General features: G+C 46.4%; 2 protein-coding genes across 2 annotated transcripts in view; both read right to left on the bottom strand.

Moving 5' to 3' along the window:
* The window catches only part of LOC146075909 (uncharacterized), a 118,253-nt gene that overhangs the window by 85,199 nt on the left and 8,667 nt on the right, over window positions 1-24,387 (bottom strand). The window lies entirely within an intron of this gene.
* LOC146075912 (uncharacterized) lies at window positions 2-23,651 on the bottom strand. The gene is made up of 3 exons (XM_083185601.1): window positions 21,123-23,651; window positions 19,206-19,309; window positions 2-6,427 (listed from the first exon to the last, which is right to left on the bottom strand). The coding sequence occupies exon 3, from the start codon at window positions 6,254-6,256 to the stop codon at window positions 5,555-5,557; it is 702 nt and encodes a 233-aa protein (XP_083041727.1). The 5' UTR covers window positions 6,257-6,427; window positions 19,206-19,309; window positions 21,123-23,651; the 3' UTR covers window positions 2-5,554.

Below are 24,387 nucleotides of genomic sequence, written 5' to 3'. Positions count from 1 at the left end.
TGAGCGCTAAGAATGTTAGGCAGAATCAAATCAGCAGATGCAGCCAGAAAGCTGAACAAAGCCGGTTACTGGATGCGGCTTAGATATCGGGCAGCGGCAGATGATGGATACCAGCTGGAAGCTAACACAGGAGCCAGGAACTAGGTAAACAGGAACATCAGGTAACAGGCGCCTGGATTGGACATTGCTAGGATATGTATTCCTCCTGCCTTGCAAAGATTGGATGGCAGGAAGGAGGGTGATTAGCAATCCAAGGTATGGATTCAGATGTTCTCAGGCTTGACTTGACAAGTGGATGACAGGTTAATACCAGCAGCACTGGTAGCTGGATGTAATTAAACAGAGTCTATGCAAGCAAGCTTTTCCACATCAGATGCACTGGTAGCAGCTGGGCTGTAGACATCATTGAACTGGCAATTTCCCAGGTCTCAACAGTATACTTATAGAACCTTCCGCAAAGTGATAGGCTAGAGCCTGTGATGTCATTAACAGTGGTAACAGGATTGGCTGAAACAAACAGGTGGCAGGAATGGACATAGCTGCTCCTATGTCCAAGGAAGGCGGGAAACAGTGTTTGTACAGTACATGGTTGTAGCCTATGATAATGGTGGTGATGTGGAAGCCACAGTAGACTGGAGCTGACAGGGAGACATGACAGGCAGGGATTGCTGCAGCGTCATCCTCCATGCTGGATCAGAATGGGGACGTGCACACGTGGAGACACTCACGTGAGCCTGTGAGACGCTTGTACGTCTATGTCCTGTGGCGGTTTGGTGGAAACCATGAGTCTGGCCCATTTGTAGGTCTATACAGAAAAAGGGGGATTGTTACTGTGCACAAGCAATCGAAAACAATTACAATTGACCAGAATTCTTAAGAGACAGAGGGTGTGTCCATGTTGCTATGGAAACCCTATCCATGCTATATATATTTATCATAAGTGATATAACATATCTGGTGGTGCTCCCATAGAGTTTAGGTTAAATATGAAGAAGTAGAAGAAAATAAACTCTTTTTTTGCTGGGGCACTGCTTTCTAAATCAATTATGAATTTAAAATATTTTATTCAAATTGGATAAAAATACATACATCACATATAACATAGAAAGACATACAGTGTTTAGACTATTGCACTACCATTTCATACGCTCTACTGAAATGTGTGGGGCATAAATCTGGTAAAATAACCGTGTTGGCGAAAAAATTTTTATTTTAAATTTGAACAATATGGGTTCAGACAAGTTGAGATGTCCATGCAGTCTGGTATGCTAGGTGTAAAGCCCTATACACACACTTAGATTTGCTTTAGATTCGATGTTAGATTCGATTTTCTATTAGATCTGGCATTAGATCATCCTATTCGAATTGGCATTAGATCTGTACTTTAGCATTCGATTTGATTTCGATTTCACAATGTAGGCACAATGTACTCATTTGATTTACTGGATCGAATTCGAGATTTTCTTGGCTGCACAGTAAATTTTTCTATTCGATTGTGAGAAAATGGGAGCGCGCATCGAATCGAATGCAGATCGAAAGTGTCCTAAAAACCATTCGATGTGGATTTGATTTTGCTTCTATAAGCAAAATCGAATCGAAAACAGGGAAAAATCTAAGCATGTGTACACAGCTTTAGATACACTATATCAATTGTTCTTCTGCTGACCAAAAAGATCTATATTGTTTAGTAAAATAAAAAGTAGAGTGTACAAGACGAGCCACTAACACTTACTGGTTCCTCTCATGTATAAATACAGCAGAGAGGGAGGTTCAGTGTCTAAGCTCCGTGTCTCAGAATCCTGACAGCTCTTAGTTACTACTGTCGGCACTTTTGCCCTTTGATTACCACCGATGAGTGGACTCTGAATAAGTAACAGATAAGGAGAGATAACAGTAGTTTTCATAACATAATAAACTGTTTATGAGTGTGTAGACCAACCAAAAGATTTATAGGTTGGATAGTGTGTGCACACCGAGGTGATGGTACAATATAAGTCTAGTTTTATTATGTTAGTGTTTGTTGATCTATAAGTATATATGCGCAGTGGCACAGGGCGCCCAGGTTTATAACAGTGAGATTGAATAAAACACAGAGTGTTATTTCTGAATATATGTAGGTGACAATTATCCACCGTTTGTAGGTCTACCAGTGGGTGAAACGGGCCTTTATGTATTTTAGGTATACAATAAAAGACAGGTACTAGGCACAGATACAGGGGGAGGCAATCCCCTCTAGCCTATAAAACACATCTGACATCAATGCAGAAGCTGCCCCCAGATGGACTACGTGAAGCCGCCAGCCGCCCAGCCCGTTCAGCCAATGTAAGCCGCCAGCTGCCCGGCACTTCCTGCTCTAGTACTGGGAACAGACATCAGCGGGTGTGACTCTCCATCTAGTCGCTTGGCTGTCAGCACCTAACTGCTTTAGTCTGTGTTTTTTGTTTTTACTTCTATCTGCATGACCTCTGTGCAGTATGCTCACCTCTCTGCTCATTTATGTTTGTATGTGGTTCCCCTGATGATCCTCATAGGTCTTGTTTTTTTTCCCCATTAACTATAGTGCTGGCACACATCTGAAGGTTCCACCCTCTGTACACTCCGGGTGCTTCGATGCACCGGCGGGAGCAGGACGGGTGTCAGATGCACGGGGTGTTCACCTTGATTACAGATATATATAAAAGGTACAGACACTATATTATAGTGTCAAAAATTGGGCGCTGAATACAAATATATCAAAATTATATATAAATAATAAAAATAGTTTTTTTATATTAATATTAAATAAAACTCAGCTGCAGCTCTGTAAGTGCACAAGTGTATGTACACAACAACTGGCCTGTATCTGGACATACATATTACATGCCCAGGTGACAGAGGACAGAAAAGATTGCAAAACCACAAAGAATTGGAAAGCTGCGCTAATTTTGTTTGTTTAAAAAATCGAGGCACCGCGGATAAACACACTTACACAAATGCTTATTTATAATGATTAATATGTATCATCATATTTAATGCAACAAATAAAATTTTATAAAAACATTCTAGGCGGCCACCTAAAAAACAAGTAACAACAATACAATAGATCAATATATTACAAGCAAAGAATAATTCATTAAGAATACATGTGGAATATAACGTAGTGTGTCCACTTTAAAAGATTTTTGTGCCCCTTGTCCAGTGCTCAGAAACTCATGTTTTATAAAAAGTTCACTATAGCTGTCAGCAGTATAAATGATTGCAGTCTTGTATTTGCTGACAATAAAAGGCAATCTCCACCTTAGGAAAACATTAATATGCTGTGTCACTGTGTAATACAATGTAGATTGCGGAGGTGTTTATAGACGTGTGATCTCACCTACTGTCACTGAGGACTTGGCAGGGCCCTGTAGGGTGATACAGGGCAGTGTGCAGGGTGACTATAGAAATATCCAGAACTCATACATCAGCCAGTCACAGAAGGAAACCCCTTACTCAGAGGAGCTGCAGGAATTCTGTACTGGATACACAGCTCTGTTTTGTACGACCATGTTTCCCCAACAAGAAGACCAACCCCGATAATAATCCCTACCCTTATTTCTGCACAACGGTCCAAAATAATCCCTAACCTGGAAATAAACCCCGGCTAAATCCCCATTTTGTTCAGTCCCTGTGCTAAACTACAATGCTTCCATCTCCGCCCCCCCCCCCTGCATGAAATGGATGCTGCTGTTAAAGATTTAGCCCTGGCCCCTAGCAGCCCTGGTAACGCTGAAGCCTCTGCTGGTATCAGCAGTCCCAGGGATGCATTGCGCATGTGACATCACCACGTACCTCAAGGATTGAGCGGCATCTGTACACAGGCAGGAGCGAAGTGACTGAGCGGCAGCAGCGGGAAGGCTGATTGGCTGAAAAACGCGGAAGGAAAGCGGCAATTGTGCTTAAAATAGAAGGTGAATGAGGGGCATAATGGGGATAAAAGCAGGACTGGGATGTAACTGCTCTGGCAGGTTTCCCAATGCTCTGCCCGACTGTCTCTTTTAGTGATGCAGGCAGGGACAGACATCGGGTCAAGGTGAGTGGGCGGAGGCAGAAATCATGACAGACCATAGAAGGCAACGCTTTCCCAATCAGCGGAGGTCTAATTCTAATACTGCTGAGCAAATAAGGGATGTAGTCAATTTCCTGGCGGTCGGAATCCCGGCGTTCAGAATCCCGACCGCCGAAATCCTGAAACTTTCTCCCTCCGTGGGTGTCCACGACACCCATAGAGGGAGAATAAATTAGCGTGCCGAGCGTAGCGAGCCCGCAAGGGGGCGCTCCAAGTTTCCCCCTTGTAAGGATTTCGGCGGTCGGGATTCCAGCGTCGGGATTTTGAACCCCGGGATTCCATACCGAATCCAGCAAATAAAACATTTATTTTTTTAACAAAGCATCTTTTCTTACATAGGTGCAGGGACCATCTATTTGCTTTAGAGCCCGAAATGCAGAAGTGTTCACTAAATTATTATTTTACATCTGGTAGCCCCATGGCTCATTTTGCGGGTGAGCTGCTCCACTGTAGCGTGTCTGTTGGCCTTGAAGCACATTCGTAACCAAGATTCACCTCATACATCAATGACACATGGGCCCTTATTCTAGTTGACTCGAATGGATGCGTATTTTCGGACGGCCAGCGAGCGTTCTCAGCCCCACCTACCGTATGGATCGCACACACGAATGCATTAAGACGCCGAGCGAACGGACGAGTGGATTTAACATGTGAACTCCCCCATCTGTGGAAACCTCCCCCATCTTCCGATGGTCGCCGACCAGCGAATGAAGGACAGAGCGGTCAAACAGCTCTGAGTGCTGTAGACCACTTGGACATTTCTCCGTGTGAAAGCAGGGATATTGGTGGGCAGCTGGCATCCGGCTATGTCAGCTGTCCTCCCCCAACACGTGCGTCACGGCCAGATTACCATACGTATGCCCAGTGTTTTCATGGGAACGCCCATGAAACACGGGGCGTATGCATATGGTAATGAGCCCAAACAGCCCCTCACGCCCCTCTCCACCCCCTGCTCGGATTGTTCCGACCGATTGTTTTCTGTACAAAATTCAAGTCATATTCGGACGTGCGTGGCATTCGCACATGCGCAGAAATACCTCTGCATATGCACAAACACCAACCATCGACACCAGCCGTCCGACTCAATCAGAATAAGGGCCATGGTGATTATCAGTTTCCACATCAGTTAAGCACAGCGCTCCCATTTGTCCAGTAATGATAAACAGTCACCACAGCAGCACGTGATCAATTCCCCATCTGCTCTGATCACAAATACTGACACCCTTGGCCTGAATGTTGGTAAACATCACATTTTACACATCATACAATGAGTGATGTCTGCAAGTGGCCTTTCACACACCTTATATACCCACCAAGCCAGTGCATGCTATGTAGTATACTTCATGGTGTACACGGTGCTGTCATATGTAGGAGGTGGTGTGGTATGTGACTCAGCCTTGTCATTTCTCTCATTTGATGTACAACAAGCTGTAGCCTATGGGAAAATATTTGCTGCATTAAGTACATTTATATGGTTTCTCTCCTGTGTGACGACTGATGTTTTACAAGATTTGAATTCTGGGAAAAACATTTGCTGCATTCAGAACATTTATATGGCTTCTCTCCTGTGTGACTCCTCTGATGTACGACAAGATGGGACGTATCGGAAAAACATTTGCTGCATTCAGAGCATTTATATGGTTTCTCCCCTGTGTGTCTCCTCTGATGTTGGACAAGATTTGACTCCTGTGAAAAAAATTTACTGCATTCAGAACATTTATATGGTTTCTCTCCTGTGTGACTCCTCTGATGTACGACAAGCTGTGACTTCTCTGAAAAACATTTGCTGCACTCAGAACATGTATATGGCTTCTCTCCTGTGTGAATCCTCTGATGTCGGACAAGCTGTGACTTCTGGGAAAAACATTTGCTGCATTCAGAACATTTATATGGTTTCTCTCCTGTGTGACTCCTCTGATGTCGGACAAGATGTGACTTATTGGAAAAACATTTGCTGCATTCAGAACATTTATATGGCTTCTCTCCTGTGTGACTCCTCTGATGTAGGACAAGAACTGACTTATGGGAAAAACATTTGCTGCATTCCGAACATTTATATGGCTTTTCTCCTGTGTGACTTCTCTGATGTATGAGAAGATGTGATTTATATGTAAAGCCTTTGTCACACTCAGAGCACACATGTGGTTTCTCTCCTGTGAGGCTCATCATGTACAAGATAAGAAAAATTAATGGTTGAATGTTTCCTCTATCCGCAAAATAAAGTCACTTTAATCCTCCAGGTGTAAGAAGAAATGATGACTTTAGTTGGCTGGATCAGAGAACAACGTCCCCTTGAGCAGGATTTGGACTCAAAATATAAGAAGATGTTGTACAATCGTCCTGTAAGACAGGTAAAATGTAAAAGATTAACATGCTGCAGTACAAGTGTGATGTCAGGGTTATATTGTGTAAGGAACATTTCTATATAGATCACATATCAATCGTGGTCCATTGTTTTATATTTCTGTATGTTGCCAAATGGCTGGGACTATTTGCTGTCAGATGCACAGCACAGATCTCGCTACCTTACTACAGCAGATACCAGTTAGGAGTGTGCACCCGGACATTTTAAGGGTTTAGTGCTTTGGCTCTGGATTGGTTTTGCCAAAACCACTCTCCCAGGTTTTGTGTTTTGGTTCTTTTTTTTATTTTTATAATGGAAACCATAAAAAATTACAGAATGTTTTTTGTTCCTACAGTATTATTACAACAATGACATTTATTTCCACTCATTTCCCATCTAGTCTGATCACCTCACAACTCATACCATTACTTTTTAGGCCACAATGTTGTACCAAAGTAGCTGGATGATCAACAAAAGCCCAGGACACACGGGGTGACGCTGCCTCCATGCTGAGTGAGGTGCTAAAGCACAGATCGCTCAGCACACAAGTGATGCACCCGTGATGTGTGCTGAGCAATCTGTGCATCTAATGTAGGATCTGCAGGATAGACAGTGCATGCATCACCATCGCTATAGGGTGTACACACGGGGCGACGCTGCCTCCATGCTAACTGAGGTGCTAAAGCACAGATCGCTCAGCACACATGGTGGCACACAAGCGATGCACCCATGATGTGTGCTGAGCAATCTGTGCATCTAATGTAGGATAAGCAGATAGACAGTGCATGCATCACCATCGCTATAGGGTGTACACACGGGGCGACGCTGCCTCCATGCTAACTGAGGTGCTAAAGCACAGATCGCTCAGCACACATGGTGGCACACAAGCGATGCACCTGTGATGTTTGCTGAGCAATCTGTGCAGCTAATGTAGGATAAGCAGGATAGACAGTGCATGCATCACCATATGGTGTACACACGGGGCGACGCTGCCTCCATGCTGAGTGAGGTGCTAAAGCACAGATCGCTCAGCACACATGGCGGCACACAAGCAATGCATCTGTGATGTGTGCTGAGCAATCTGTGCATCTAATGTAGGATAAGCAGGATAGACAGTGCATGCATCACCATCGCTATATGGTGTAGACACGGGGTGACGCTGCCTCCATGCTGAGTGAGGTGCTAAAGCACAGATCGCTCAGCACACGTCGGCACACAAGCGATGCACCTGTGATGTTTGCTGAGCAATCTGTGCAGCTAATGTAGGATAAGCAGGATAGACAGTGCATGCATCACCATATGGTGTACACACGGGGCGACGCTGCCTCCATGCTGAGTGAGGTGCTAAAGCACAGATCGCTCAGCACACATGGTGGCACACAAGCGATGCACCTGTGATGTTTGCTGAGCAATCTGTGCAGCTAATGTAGGATAAGCAGGATAGACAGTGCATGCATCACCATCGCTATACGGTGTACACACAAAGCAATCACATATGGGAGAGTGCTACTTCCACCAAATACCTACCGCGGGACTGTATGGACATATTGGATAATACACTACCATTGGTAACTAGGAGATGCTATAGGAACGGAGCCACTAATTTGTGGACTCTACAAATACGGTACCGTATGAACTGGACACAATTGAACTATTCCTCAATTTTTTTACCAAATGCCCCCTTTTTATAATATGGAATGTTATATGTTTTTTAATAAATAATCTGTTATATTTTTACCCAATTGGCACTTCTAATATTAGTAATTTGTTGATACATGTATTGTTTAGCACAGTGTACCCCCTCCATTTTCTTTGTCTAGTAGGGGGCTGACTACCCCCTATTTGTCACCGCAGCACAGTAGGATCCGGAGTGTCTTCCACGGTGTCCAGTAAGGGGGTGTTTGGGCCTATGGGGGTCCTTCCTCAGAAGTTCACTGTGCTGTGTAATCCATCTGCTGTCTTGGAGGAGCCGGCACCCCCAAGATTAAGCTTGCAGCAAGTATTATCCTTGGCTGATATTCACCTATCCAATATTACACCAGCTGTGGTGTTACATGCTTGTTTTTAATTTCTTAATGTGAGTGTAAACCTGTAACTAACCTGTTATTTTACCTATACAGTGTTGCACTATATATACTTCCTGTTTTAGGTACCTTTTGAACCTTCACATCACTATCGGGTCAGAGTGATCTATGCAGGACCGTAGTGTCCCTATTCTGCCTATATAAAATTATCTATTATGTGAGTGGGATATCAAAATTATAATTCTTCATGGTGATCCTACTATCTGCACTATGTCTCTTTTTTTCTGAGTTATTTCAGAATTACCTCCAGGACTTTCAACGAACCCCTCCTAATACAGAAAACATTGATGTAAGGAGTAGTGAAAGTATTTGTGTGGGATCGCTCAGTGTGATGCTATTTTGTTTTCTCCTACACTACTCCCAAGCACACACTGCTCTCACTGCTCTCCTACACTACTCCCAAGTACACACTGCTCTCTCTTCACTACTCGCCATGCACACACTGTTCTCCTACACTACTCCCAAGTACACACTGCTCTCCTACACTACTCCCAAGTACACACTGGTCTCCTACACTACTCACCATGCACGCACTGCTCTCCTACACTACTCCCAAGTACACACTGGTCTCCTGCACTACTCCCCCTGCACACACTACTCTCCTACACTACTCACCATGCACACACTGCTTTCCTACACTACTCACCATGCACACACTGCTCTCCCATACTGCTCTCACTGCTCTCCTACTCTACTCCCAAGTATACACTGCTCTCCTACACTACTAGCCATGCACACACTGCACTCCTACACTACTCCCAAGCACACACTGCTCTCACTGCTCTCCTACACTACTCCCAAGTACACACTGCTCTCCTACACTACTCCCAAGTACACACTGCTCTCCTACACTACTCCCAAGTACACACTGGTCTCCTACACTACTCACCATGCACGCACTGCTCTCCTACACTACTCCCAAGTACACACTGGTCTCCTACACTACTCACCATGCACACACTGCTTTCCTACACTACTCACCATGCACACACTGCTCTCACTGCTCTCCCACACTGCTCTCCTACACTACTAGCCATGCACACACTGCTCTCCTACACTACTCGCCATGCACACACTGCTCTCCTACATTACTCCTAACTACACACGGCTCTCACTGCTCTCCTACACTACTCCCAAGTACACACTGCGCTCCTACACTACTCCCAAGTACACACTGGTCTCCTACACTACTCACCATGCACACACTGTTCTCCTACACTACTCCCAAGTACACACTGCGCTCCTACACTACTCCCAAGTACACACTGCGCTCCTACACTACTCCCAAGTACACACTGGTCTCCTACACTACTCCCAAGTACACACTGGTCTCCTACACTACTCACCATGCACACACTGCTCTCCTACACTACTCACCATGCACACACTGCTCTCCTACACTACTCCCAAGTACACACTGCTCTCCTACACTACTCCCCCTGCACACACTGCTCTCCTACACTACTCCCCCTGCACACACTGCTCTCCTACACTACTCACCATGCACACACTGCTCTCCTACACTACTCCCAAGTACACACTGCTCTCCTACACTACTCGCCATGCACACACTGCTCTCCTACACTACTCGCCATGCACACACTGCTCTCCTACACTACTCGCAATGCACACACAGCTCTCCTACACTACTCCCAAGTACACACTGCTCTCCTACACTACTCCCAAGTACACACTGCTCTCCTACACTACTCGCCATGCACACACTGCTCTCCTACACTACTCGCCATGCACACACTGCTCTCCTACACAACTCTGAAAAAAAAATCAGACTAAATGAAAGTGCAGCAAAGGTCTTGTGTAATCAAAAGAGTAAACATCCAATTATACTCACAATATGAACATATACAAAAAAATAGTGAAAATAGACACAAAGGGCGAAATGTAATAGGGTGCGATTTTTTAGACTAAAAAAAAATCGCACCAAATCGCACCTTTAAAAATCGCGTTTTTTGCCGCGAATTCGCATATGTAATGAGATGCGAATTAGCGGCAAAAAAATGCGATTTGCCGCGATTTGCCGCGATTTTTAGTCATGAAAATGTGCGCATTTTCAGTCATGAAAATGTGCGCATTTTTATAAATGCGCTTTTGTGCAAAAAAAAAAAAAGTAAAAAAAAAAACGGCGTGGGGTCCCCCCTCCTAAGCATAACCAGCCCCGGGCTCATTGAGCCGGACCTGGTTCCAAAAATACGGGGGAACAAAAAGCATAGGGGTCCCCCGTATTTCTGAAACCAGCCCCGGACTCTTGGACCGGTCCTGGTTCCAAAAATACGGGGGACAAAAAATCTGGGGGTCCCCCGTATTTTGAAACCAGCACCGGGCTCCAACAGCCCGCGGTGTCATGCCACAGCCGGGGGACACTTTTTATACAAGGTCCCCCGGCCAAAACATGAGCACCGTGGCTGGTCAGCCTTGGACGGGGTACCTGGAGGAGTGGGGACCCCCCCAATAAAGGGGTCCCCCCCCCCCAGGCTTCACCCGTCCAGGGCTGAAGCCCGGGGCTGTCACCGGCGTCCGTGGCCAGTGGACGCCGGCCTGATAGGGTTAAATTCATCATACATATCATTACATTGCTTTTTACCGGCGAACTACAAGTGCCAGCAGACCTCCCCCGCATGCTGGGACTTGGAGAACCACAAGTCCCAGCATGCAGGGCATTAATGGGCCCGCTGGGACTTGTAGTCCACCTGTAAAAAGAATGTTTATAAAAAACACACACACAGAGAAGTACAAGTTTATTACACACACACACACCTCAATTTTACACAGCGTTACTTACCATTCCTGGATCCAGCGCTGGTCTGGCTGCTTTACAGCCGGCTCCCCCCGAACTGACAGGCAGCGGGGAGAAGCGGCTGTCTCCGTCGCTTCTAACAGCCTCTGTAGCGCTGTCCGAGTGCTACAGAGGCTGAGAGCGTGATTGGCTGAGCTACAGTATGCGTCTCCATGGAGACGCATAGCTCAGTCCTGATTGGCTGAGCTATGCGTCTCCATGGAGACGCATACTGTAGCTCAGCCAATCACGCTCTCAGCCTCTGTAGCACTCGGACAGCGCTACAGAGGCTGTTAGAAGCGACGGAGACAGCCGCTTCTCCCCGCTGCCTGTCAGTTCGGGGGGAGCCGGCTGTAAAGCAGCCAGACCAGCGCTGGATCCAGGAATGGTAAGTAACGCTGTGTAAAATTGAGGTGTGTGTGTGTGTAATAAACTTGTACTTCTCTGTGTGTGTGTTTTTTATAAACATTCTTTTTACAGGTGGACTACAAGTCCCAGCGGGCCCATTAATGCCCTGCATGCTGGGACTTGTGGTTCTCCAAGTCCCAGCATGCGGGGGAGGTCTGCTGGCACTTGTAGTTCGCCGGTAAAAAGCAATGTAATGATATGTATGATGAATTTAACCCTATCAGGCCGGCGTCCACTGGCCACGGACGCCGGTGACAGCCCCGGGCTTCAGCCCTGGACGGGTGAAGCCTGGGGGGGGGGGGACCCCTTTATTGGGGGGGTCCCCACTCCTCCAGGTACCCCGTCCAAGGCTGACCAGCCACGGTGCTCATGTTTTGGCCGGGGGACCTTGTATAAAAAGTGTCCCCCGGCTGTGGCATGACACCGCGGGCTGTTGGAGCCCGGTGCTGGTTTCAAAATACGGGGGACCCCCAGATTTTTTGTCCCCCGTATTTTTGGAACCAGGACCGGTCCAAGAGTCCGGGGCTGGTTTCAGAAATACGGGGGACCCCTATGCTTTTTGTCCCCCCGTATTTTTGGAACCAGGTCCGGCTCAATGAGCCCGGGGCTGGTTATGCTTAGGAGGGGGGACCCCACGCCATTTTTTTTTTAGAAAAACACTTTTACACATTTTTATTAACAGAACCATGCACAGATCTCAATGATCTGTGCATGGTTCTGTCAAAATCGCCTGTCAGAACCTGGTCTATTTTTTTTGCGATTTTTGGTAACATTGACCAAAAATCGCACCCTATTACATTTGCGAGTTGTATACTTTATAATGGGAAAACATCTGGATGCGAATTGAAATGTGACTAAAAATCGCACTTAGAAAAGTGCGATTTCGCGGTAAAAAGTGCGATTTTTTACCGCGATTTTCAACCTATTAAATGTGCGATTTTCGGAAAATGTGCGATTTCGGCCGTTTTTGACCAAAAATCGCACATGTCTAACAAATCACACCCTATTACATTTCGCCCAAAGCGCTCATTAATAATAAAAAAGTGTAATCCCAGTGACAATAAATTAAATGGATATCACCAAATAAAAGTCCTTCAATACTTCAATCCTGATGATTGGGCCTTAATCCTGAAAAAATAAAATACACTCCCTTCTCCCATGGAATTAACCATGTGTATGGAGAGAGATGGAAAAGACAGTGGGTGACATTTAATGGAATGTGATTTTTTTGCACTTTTTACAAATCACACCATATCGCATCACATCGCACTTTTTTAAATCACATTTTTCCCTTGTAAACGGCATATTTAATGGGATGCGAAAATGCGGGCAAAAGTGTGAAGAGATGCGATGTGATTTTATGACACATAAATGTGCATTTTAACCCGACAGTCATGTGCAAGTTTAGGGCCAACCGGAGTGGCAATTAGAACACTGCCTCCGCATGCCAAATAACCCCTAACCTATTGGCCCACCTAAGTCCCCTACATTATGCATCACACCCCCTATACACAGGGCACAGGCGCCATTTTGACCTTTGAAAGGGAGTAAGGAGTATGGAGAGGAGAGATGTCTGGGAGAGGAGAGTCAGTGAGTGCAGGTGGCAGAGGGAGCAGTGGGCCACTCACAGGCAGCAGCAGTGCCAGGGGGAGAGGCAGCGGAGGCATGCTGAAAACCAGCACATTGAGAGGGAGAGGCAGCAGTGTGGCAGGCACCATGGCCACAGCAAGGCCTGGGCCAGGCCGGACACCGGAGGAGATGCCAAAGCAGGAGGAGGTGGAGGACCCTCTTGCATCCCAATCCCATCCACTAACACAGGACCTGTTCACCAAACAGTCAGAGGAGGACCTGCAGGGCCACATCTCAGAGGTCAAGTGGGCTGAGGTGGAGGAAGGTGGAGGTGAGGTGGAGGAAGGTGGAGGTGAGGTGGAGGAAGGTGGAGGTGAGGAGGAGGAAGGTGAGACTGCCCTGGAGGAGGAGGGGGACATGGCCACAGAGGAGCTGGAGGAGGAGGCAGAAAGTGGACGCACCCAAAGTGGCCAGAAGGTGCGGTTCTCATATGAGGAAAATGTCACACTAGTCCGGGCTATGATCCCTGTATATGACCGGCTGCTAGGCAAACATAACCACCAAACCACTGCACAGCGGAAGAGGGCCATGTGGGACTTCATTGCAGGGGCCTTGAATGCAGTCAGCAGCCACAAACGCACAGTGAGAAATGTGAAGAAAAGATTTAATGATATTAAAAGGCAACTAAAGACCAAAATGGACACTGAGGTGAAAGAGGTTGCCCGGACTGGAGGAGGAAGCCCCAAACCTGTGTCCCACACTTCATATCATCCCACCAGAGGTCCTTCCTGGGCTCCATGTGGCAGGCACAGATAGGCCACCAACGCCACCCCGAGCTGGTAAGTGTGCCCACATTGAATTTACATCATCCATTGCAATGTTTTATAACTGTAATGCTCTCTTGTGATGTTAGCATAACAATAGTGCTGCTGTGGAACTACATATCCCAGCAAGGGTAACCTAGGTAAAAGTCATGGTCACAGATTGAAATGGTTGGTGATGCTGGGCCATTTAGTTTCACACCTGCTGGTTTAGAACAAATGTATATCATTTTTTGCTACAGGTTTACATGGCTGTGGGCCCAAACATAGGTGCCATGTTGTCATAGCTGAAATGCCTACAGCGGAATTCCTGGCATTTTTTTTCAGTCATAAACAATGTTTATTATATTTGAAAATAATATGAAATAAAATAAGGGGATTTTTGGAAGAACTTACAGTTCAAACCCCTTTCTCTGAGTCCAGTCTGGTGACACAGCTAACCTTGGGATGTAGGAGGGTCCGCAGGAGCCAAGGCACCTATAGCTGAAGCTTTTCCTCTGGCTGCAGGCTCCTCCCCTTCTGCATCCCCAGCATGCTCCAGTTCAATCTTAAAAAACACACTAGGATACACAACTCAGTACAATGCCCAACATCTTATATGCACAATCATCTTACCATAACATGACACACATGCACGGCATGACTTACTGAGCGTAGGGGAGGGATCGCTGTGTCACCGGTCTGGACTCAGAGAAAAGTTCTTACAAAAATCCCCTTTTCTTATTCGTCCAGTCCGGTGACACAGCTAACCTTGGGACGTTCACGAGCCGGTACTATGGGAGGGTACGCTCAGACTGCCAGTTCCCATTACTGCCCGTCGGAATGAAGCTCTCCTCCGACGCGAACTAAAATTTGGTAAAGGTGTGAACAGAGGACCAAGTGCCAGCCCTGCACAACTGCTCCGCTGTAGCCCCATGATGCACAGCCCAAACGGGAAGCTACTGACCTGGTGGTATGTGAATTAATCCGAGAAGGAACAGGTCTACCCACCTTGGTATAAACAAAGGCAATCACTGACCTAAGCCACCTGGCAATGGTCTGCTTAGAAGCAGGCCAACTTCTCTTATGCATATCATAAAGAACCAACAAAAGATCTGTTTTGCGGAAATCCTTCACCCTGTCCACGTAAATTCGCAAGGCGCGAACTACGTCCAACTTACTTAATTTGTCCCTTTGTTTGGCCCCTTCAAGGAGGGGAAAATACCGGGAGCACAATCTCCTGGTTCAAATGAAATGAGGAAACACTTAGGTACTGTTCGAAGCACAGCCCTATCCTCATGAAAAACTAAATGCAGAGATTTACAGGACAATGCTCCTAACTCCGAAACACGCCTTGCCGAAGCAATGGCTAACAAAAACGCCAGTTTCTAAGACACATACTTAAGGTCAGCTGACCTTAAAGGTTCAAAAGGATGACTCTGAAGTACAAACAGAACTAAAGATAAGTCCCATGGGTCCACTGGACTGGTTGTCTTTATGGTGGTTTTAGCCTGGTAACACCCTGTAAAAAGGTCTGACCCTCAGGCAGAAAAGCTATCCTTTTCTGGAAAAAGATAGATAAAGCAGAAAGCTGTACTTTCAAAGACTGTTAACTCAGTCCCGATGAAAAGCCATCCTGTAAGAACTCCAATAACCTGGTTACCTTGAATCTGGAGGTGTGTACTTTCTGGCGCTCACACCACCTGATGTAAATCTTCCAAACTCTGTGATAATTTGCAGCGGAGACTGGCTTCCCAGCCCTAAGCATAGTCTGAATCACCACATCAGAGAGACCTTTCTTTTTTAATAAGGCGGTCTCATACACCAGGCCGTCAAACTGAGCCGAGCAAGGTCCTGGTGAAGAAACGGTCCTTGTCTTAGCAGGTCTTAGAGGCAGAGGCCAAGACTCTGCTGAAAACCTCAGAATGTCCGAGAACCACGACCTCTTGGGCCAGTTCGGTGCTATCAGAATGATTTTCACCTGCTGAGACCTCACTCGTTTCAACACCCTCGGTATCATTGGAAACGAAAGGAAGATATATAGCAGATGAACCTGCCACTGAACCGTCATGGCATCCATGGCATAATGTGTCCGGGAGCCACTTCTATGATGACTGCGGTAAATAAGGCAGCTATGACCGCAGCAAATATGGCAGCGATGATCCTATAAAGTATTTAAGAGGGGACCGGAACCAGTTTAGCCGGGAACTACATGGCCGCAGGGAGTCGGGTGCCGCGGACCGGAAATGACACTATCCATGGACCGGAAGTGATGTCAGACGCCGGACCGCGTGTTCCGGTGCCTGGAGCATATTGAGGACAACACAAGAGGAGACCGGAACCCATCTACCTCGGGAACCACATTGTCGCTGAAGTTTTGGGGCCGCGGACAGGAAGTGATGCAAGCCGCGGACCGGAAGTGACGTCAGACGCCGGACTGCAGGTTCCAGGGCTGATGCCTGGCGCAGAATGTGGATACCACCTGCTAAAGGCCCATGTTAGAAATTAGGAGGCCCCACCTACTGTTTATTTGTATTGGATCGGGGTGATGTCAGTCATGATTATGGGACAATATGATTGGCACACCCGTGTATTTATACCCATTAGGAGAGGACTTCGTTATATCCTTCTTGAAAAAGACCTCAGTGGAGGTCGAAAGCGCTCTTGGACTGTGCACTGTGGACTCGTTTTGGACATGTACCTGATCATCTTTGGTGCCAGGTGGTGAGATCCGGATCCACTATCTGTCTCAGGACTGGATTGACTCCATATTCCTCCATTATGGGTAACAGGCCATCTCATCCGTTTTTGCTCACTGTCTGTTTTATGTTTGTTTGATTGCATTAAAACTGTATTACACTATATTCTTCTTTTGGGAACCGGTAACCACCACCATACTCTTTGAGTGAGATTACAGAGAGAGGAGGGACTACTCGTTTATGTGGTGGACACTGAATCTTGTCATTGAGGCAGAGAAGAGGACCGTGACCCCACTAAGAGGGGCGTACGGTATTTAATACATGTGTATGCTGACATATCCCCCTATTCGGAGAAGAGGATCATAATCCTAATAGGAGGGATGTACCTTTCTTATTTAGGCGCCAGTGGAGGGGACTTTCATAGACCTCCCCAAGGCTGCAGCCCACGCTGGCTCTTGCTCAGCCCCATGGGCCTGTGTAGTGCCCGGCACAGGCCGGGCAAGGTTCCACTTGGACCATCTGTTCACATGAAAATTTCACCCCGCAAAAATTGCAGTTAAAAGACATGTCCTGCGCCCCCCCCCCCCCCTTACAGCAACAGCCTCATCACCCGTGTCAGTCATGATTAACCCCTTGAGTGGTGGGTTTTGCTGGGGCAGGACAAACCTACCAGGGCAGGTTTGTCCTGCCCCAGCAAAACCCACCACAGGAATTTGGAAGCCCCCCTCCCTCACCTTTGCTCGGGCGTTAGTATGCCGCTGCTGCCCCCGCTGCTGCCCCCGCTGCCTTAGCCGGCTGCCTGTCACATTAAGCAGTGACGTTGGCGGCAGGCTGGGGGATGTTCACGGCGGCTCGGGAGGACTCGGGTGCCTAAGCGCTCCCGAGTCCCCCCCGAGCCTGCCGCCAACTTCAGTGTAAAATGAGTGACGGGCAGCTGGCGGGCGGGTCAGGGGATCACCGGAGCAAAGTTGGGGGACTGCAGGTTTGTTGCGGGGGGTGGGCTCTAGAGGTGCTGCGCCAGTGGTGCACACTTGGACACCACTGGCACGCACATATTGTATATTAGTGGTATGCCCGGAGATTTTCTGGGTCAGCCCGCTGCGGCAGCGCAGCTGAGCCCGGAAAATCTCCGGGCGTACCACTCAAGGGGTTAACTCACGGTGCAAAATGTCAGGCAATGTACAAAAACAGTATATCCTGTTGCACTTAGCTGTCTGTGCTGTCAGCAACTTCTCAGCGTCAGCGGGGGATAGCGCTTCCAGGAGACTTCAACTTCTTGTGCAGCAACAGGCTAAGCCAGCTTCACTCACTCTGCGGAGAGAGAAAATGGCGCCCGCACAGAAGTTGGAAGGGACCAAGTCCCTGCTTCAGCAGGGTGGGAAGCCTGAATTGGCGCCCAAACCCCCTTTAGCCACTCCCCCAATAAAGTCTCCTCACCTCCTGCCTCCCCTCTGCTGGGATCACTTGGAGTTGTCCGGCACCGCCAGACACCTGTGACAGCCTTCACCTCCCCGGAGGGATTTCAGGCTGTAAGCCCTTCCAAGATGGCGGCAGCCATCGCAGGAGGTCTTTCCCCCACGATCCCCTTCTGCAAGGAGCCGGATCCGGAGCGCTCCCGGGGCTCAGGCAAACCCCAGAAATGTTGGGGTTAAGCGCTGACGCTTCTGTCAGCCTCTGCTGCGCTCTAAGTGTGTTTTGCTTCTAATAGAAGCAACACACTGGTAAAAAACCTGCACTAACACTATTATTAATAAAATCCTAACTATCTAGTGCAGGGGTCCTCAAACTATTTCACTCTGGGACCCCATCAGACGATGAAAATAATAACAGGACCCCAGCAAGTTACTGCAGAAGGTCATCACATCAAATGTGTAGTCAGCAGACAGCACATGCATGGCAGTATTGGGGAGCCACAAAATGAGGTGAGGAGTCTGAAGTAACAGGCCATTCAACAGACTTTTCCGACTCCTTGAACCACTGACTGAGATTAGAAAAGTCATCAGCCTGATGGTCAGCAATATGGAGTCGCGACCCCATGCTGAGAAGGTCGGGACCCACTTTGGGGTCAGGACCCACAGTTTGAGAACCGCTGATCTAGTGCAAAAAAAAAAAACAGAATAAAAAAGACGGCTGCAGCAGCAGCAGCCTGTCAGCCAAGCACCCACTCCCTGTGGGCACCTAAAACGAACTGGCGCATGCTGGGGATGCAGAAGGGGAGGAGCCTGCAGCCAGAGGAAAAGCTTCAGCTATAGGTGCCTTGGCTCCTGCGGACCCTCCTACATCCCAAGGTTAGCGGTGTCACCGGACTGGACCAAAGAGAAATAGCAAATTAATGTTCAAAAATGATTGGTCACCATCACCCATGTGTGTCTCAGGGGTTATTTTAATGAAAAACATTCATGCCGGTAATAAATGCTGACCATGCAAGGTATCTAACGGCTATCCATCATTTCCTTTGCAGATCATCCATCCCGAAGTGCTACCACACCAAAGCGATCCAGGCAAATGGGTCCTGATGCAGAGGCTGCAGGTAATCAAAAAGAATGTAACAACATTACACATACAGTACACACACCCATGTTACATGCACAATAGCCTACATTACATTCATCTCCTGCTGCTACATACCCACAGAAATGAATGTAATGAGAACCAGCCATCACTCTTATTATCAATGTTATCATTATATAAAGTCACGGGGTACATGTGTAAGTACACAATACCCATTGTTATGTGACATAACCAACAATACACCTTAGTAACATATAAGGACACATATACTGCACTGTTATGGTTTTTCCATTTCCACAGGATCATCACAACTAGGGCAGCAACCCACAAAATCATTGGAAATGATGGAAGAAGATATGGAGATAATACTCCAGCCCGTCGAGTCATTTTCACCCGATGAAGAAGCCAGCGCAACATCACGGACTGAAAAGGCAACAACTGTGGTGACACCCAACCACCCAATCACCCCACACACCATCTACCCCTGAACAGATTGCTCATTCACTGCACACATTTAAAAGTAAGCAAACTGAATTTATGTCCATGCAAATCCATCAAATTGGCAATGATCAAGGCTACATTAGAAACTTATTTCAACAAGTTCAAAAATTGACCAGCAGTGTCAGTGTTGCTGTGGGCACACAAGTCAGGATGGCTACCACCCTGGACACACGTATCAGGCCCTACGTGAACATAATAGTAAAATTGGCAGCATCAGTGAAAGTGTCCAAGGGCAAACACAAGCTTTAGCTGCACAGACCAATGCATTAATTGCTATGTGGGGACAGATCAATAATATGGAGCTGAATTTATTAGGGGCAGCTACATCTACTGTTAGTAGAGTCTCCAGGACACCAGTGAGTGGCTCACCCGCATCTACTGTTAGTAGTGTCTCCAGGACACCAGTGAGTGGCTCACCCGCATCTACTGTTAGTAGTGTCTCCAGGACACCAGTGAGTGGCTCACCCACATCTACTGTTAGTAGTGTCTCCAGGACACCAGTGAGTGGCTCACCCACATCTACTGTTAGTAGTGTCTCCAGGACACCAGTGAGTGGCTCACCCACATCTACTGTTAGTAGTGTCTCCAGTCCACCAGTGAGTGGCTCACCCGCATCTACTGGTAGTAGTGTCTCCAGGACACCAGTGAGTGGCTCACCCGCATCTACTGTTAGTAGTGATTCCAGTCCACCAGTGAGTGGCTCACCCGCATCTACTGTTAGTAGTGTCTCCAGTCCACCAGTGAGTGGCTCACCCACATCTACTGTTAGTAGTGTCTCCAGGACACCAGTGAGTGGCTCACCCACATCTACTGTTAGTAGTGTCTCCAGTCCACCAGTGAGTGGCTCACCCGCATCTACTGTTAGTAGTGTCTCCAGTCCACCAGTGAGTGGCTCACCCACATCTACTGTTAGTAGTGTCTCCAGGACACCAGTGAGCGGCTCACCCACTTCACCCCCACGTAGGAGTGTGCGAACCAGGGGTGGTCAGGGGCAAAGGGGGGTTGTGCACGTGCTCAGGCATCCAAAACATCAGTGATTATGTTCAAGATGTATATTGTTGTTATTGAGCACTTGTATCTTTAATCATTTTTGCCATGCAAAATGTTTGGTCCAGTAAAAGGAGACTATTTTTTCAATTACATTAGTAAAAATTGTATTTACTATAGGTTACAAATGTGTCTGTGGTTTCTTATATCCTAATGTACATTTGATTACATTTAAATGCTGTAATGCAATATGATACTGTGCAGGTATGGGTGTAAATTGATGTTGTGGGTTTGGTAATAACTTCATTTGGTATACAACATTGTAATAATGTACTTACCATGTATTCAGCAAGGGATCCCTCAGGTTAAGCAGCTTCTGCCATAGGCCTCTGACTACTCCCCTAAATATTGGTGATAATGTATGGGAAATGGTTTATGGTATGTGAGCACACTTACACCAAAGGTACATGGTAGGATAGTGTACACATGTAATTACCTGAGAAGTAGCGCCTGATGATCTCCCTAGGCATCAGATCCCCCCTCTGCGAACCCCGCACTACCGTAGGTGTGGTAGTTTTAGCTTCCTGCATGACTGCTGCATTGTCATCCTCCACATAAGTTGGGTGGGAGAGGGCAATGTTGTGTAACATGCAGCAAGCCTGGACGATCATCACTACTTTTGCAGGGTGGTAAAGCAGTATTCCTGATGATCTGTCCAAACACCTGAAACGACTTTTCAGCACCCCAAAGGTGCGTTCCACAACATTGAGAGTGGCAACGTGTGCTTCATTATAGCGGTGCTGTGCAGGGCCTTCCGGGGAATGCAGAGGTGTCATGGGCCATGGAAGACACCGTTATCCTGCATCACCTTTACAAAAAAGATAAGGTCAGTGCAGTATATGGTAACATATGTGCATTGGTGTTACATGAGGAAGTGGGACAACAGCAATATGCATAAAAAACTGGTAAAGGAGAGGGACAGCTTCCACCTATATATTGCACATATCAGGGGGGAGTACACACTACAGTGCCACTTCAGATGTAAAACAACAGGCACATTAGTCCAGGGAACACTTACTGCTGGTAATTAGTGGTTGTAACAACAGGCGTAGGCAGATTTTAGCCAGACTGACTGCATATTGTAATGGTAATGAGGATTTAATGTAGTTGTGGGTATAGTTTACACACTGGCATGTATTCAATGCTCCTATGTCACCGTAAATAACGGTGAGTGTGCATGTTTTTTGGAGAGTGGTGAACTTTTCTCTCCTATTTTGTGCTTCCCTGTATTCAGCTCTGTTGCTTCTCCAAAAATATTTTGCGAAGCTAACTCAGTTCACCCTGCACTTCTCCCCATTTCTGTTTAATGGGGATTTTAGTGTCTCTCTCCAAAAGTGTATTCAATGCACAAATTGCGAGCCCTGCTGGTTTCTTTTTTTACAGCAGTTCTCCATTTTTCCCTCGGCATCTTTTTTAGGTGAACTGTAGGACTATCTTTGTTAAAGTTATTTATTTTGTTTTTTATGGCTTATAAATTTAAAAAAATGTACTCTAATGTATTTATTGCAAGTGCCATAATGCTGTACTTCTATATTAATTTATTTGGAATTTAATAAGTTATTTTAATGGTATCCAATAAGAAATCAGTAATGCTCCTAGTTATTAGTAATGCTCCTAGTAATCAGTAATCAGTAATGCTCCTAGTTAAACCAAGGCAGGGAAGCTCAGGGAGACCACCCCCCCTAACATAAAACCACAATTTAGGGGTGTATTAAAAAAAAAACTAAACCAAAGCCCCCAAAAAGGCATTTAAAAACGCTAACAATTACAAAATAAATAAAATAAAAACCCAGGGCACTGAAACCACGGCCAAAGCACAACACAATAATAAGAATAAATGAGGACAAAATACACAGCACCAGTCTGCAGCCACAAACCCAATTAAAATTGTCACACAGCCATGTGTTGTAATAAAAACACTGCACAAAACACTAACCTTAAACCTGTTCAGAAGCCAAGATCCACAGATCCCCCGAACACCCTGCTCAAACACAAGTCAAGTCTGCACACCTCACGTGGAGAGCAGGAGAAACCTGATCTCTCCTGCTACAGCTCACCCTTTTCCCCTCGCATAATTATGCAGAGTTCGCAAAAAGGGATGGTGAGCTGCAGAAGCGTTGAATAAGGAGACAGACAGAAAGGAGGAGATGATTAAAAGTGGTGAGTGCTTCAGCGAGGTCACGGTGACATGCACAAGTGAACAGTGAGCCTGACTCGCAAAAAGCATTGAATACATGCCATTATTGGGACACTCCACAGGAGTGAAGTCATTTCTTAGTACCTTAATTTACACATTATAACACTATACATAAAGAACAAACATTTGTATATAGGAAAATGTACTTACCAAGTAGACAGCCCTCCGGCATTTGTTGTTCCTGGAATCGGTCCCAGAGGGCTGAGTGCCCGCAGAATATAGGCGTCATTTCAGTTCCCTGGGTATCCTGCAACCACACTGAGAATTTTCAGGGTAGCATCACATACCACCTGCACGTTCAGAGAGTGCCACCCACGCCTAGTGACGTAGATGTGTCCCATCACGTGCGGTGCCCGAAGCCCAATGTGGGTGCAATCTATGGCTCCCAGCACGTTTGGAAATAAGGAGAGCCGATAGTGATGGAGATTATCTTAGTAAAGATTATATTAGTTATATAAGAAGATTCCTGCCATTTACAAGGTATCACAAGAACTATAAGTTACAAGGCATTAAACAATATGTTGGTCCCATCTTCCAAGACCTGAAACACTTAACAACCAATGTATATTCTAAGTTTCAGATTTTGCTAGAAATCTCAATTAACATAAATAATAACCAGATGTTGATGTAGTCTCGTGACTAGGGCCAGACACGAGAAAACTGCTGAAGGACATTCCATGGCAATGAGCGATCATATATACATCTGGAAGTAGAATATACATTTCCGTATAAGGGAATAGATTTTAATGGAACCCATGTTATTGGGCAGTTACTGAAGAGAATATAACGTAATTTAGATTCCTGGAAGAATTACTCCCATTCTTAGAAGTTTACTCCTATTATGACGAAAGAGACGGGACACACGAGCACGATGAACCAATATTTGGATTTTAAACCCTCCTAAAGGGTTTATTATATTTAAATATGTATGTTTTTTTCTAATATCCCCTCCTCTGAAGGGAGGGGATGCCTGTATCGTATGGTATAAATATGAAAAATGCCAATAAAAAGTTAGAACACTTCCAATGTTCTCCTGACATGTCAGCATTTGGTCCTGTGGTGTCTGAATAAAGTTGAAGGTCGTTATCACTCTTTCAATAGAAAGCCCCCTTAAGGTCCTGCCACTCGGACTCACAACGTGGGAATCTGATGTATGTGCACCACAACTTTTTGCAAGCAATTAACACTTGAGTGAAATGCTTAGAGAAAGTGGCTTGTGAGACCCCCAATGACCATGAGGTCACAGACTGATTGGAGCCGGTGGCCAAGAAGTAGAGGGCACACATTAATTTATGCAGCCCAGACACTGCATAGTTGGCACCCCCGTAAGGGTCCAAATCATCTCT

This window comes from Crinia signifera, chromosome 4 (assembly GCF_055691185.1).
Source record: "Crinia signifera chromosome 4, ASM5569118v1, whole genome shotgun sequence".
In the NCBI taxonomy this organism is placed as follows: domain Eukaryota; kingdom Metazoa; phylum Chordata; class Amphibia; order Anura; family Myobatrachidae; genus Crinia; species Crinia signifera.
The sequence above is the reverse complement of the archived record's forward strand: the minus strand, read 5'-3'. Positions and strand labels throughout refer to the sequence as shown.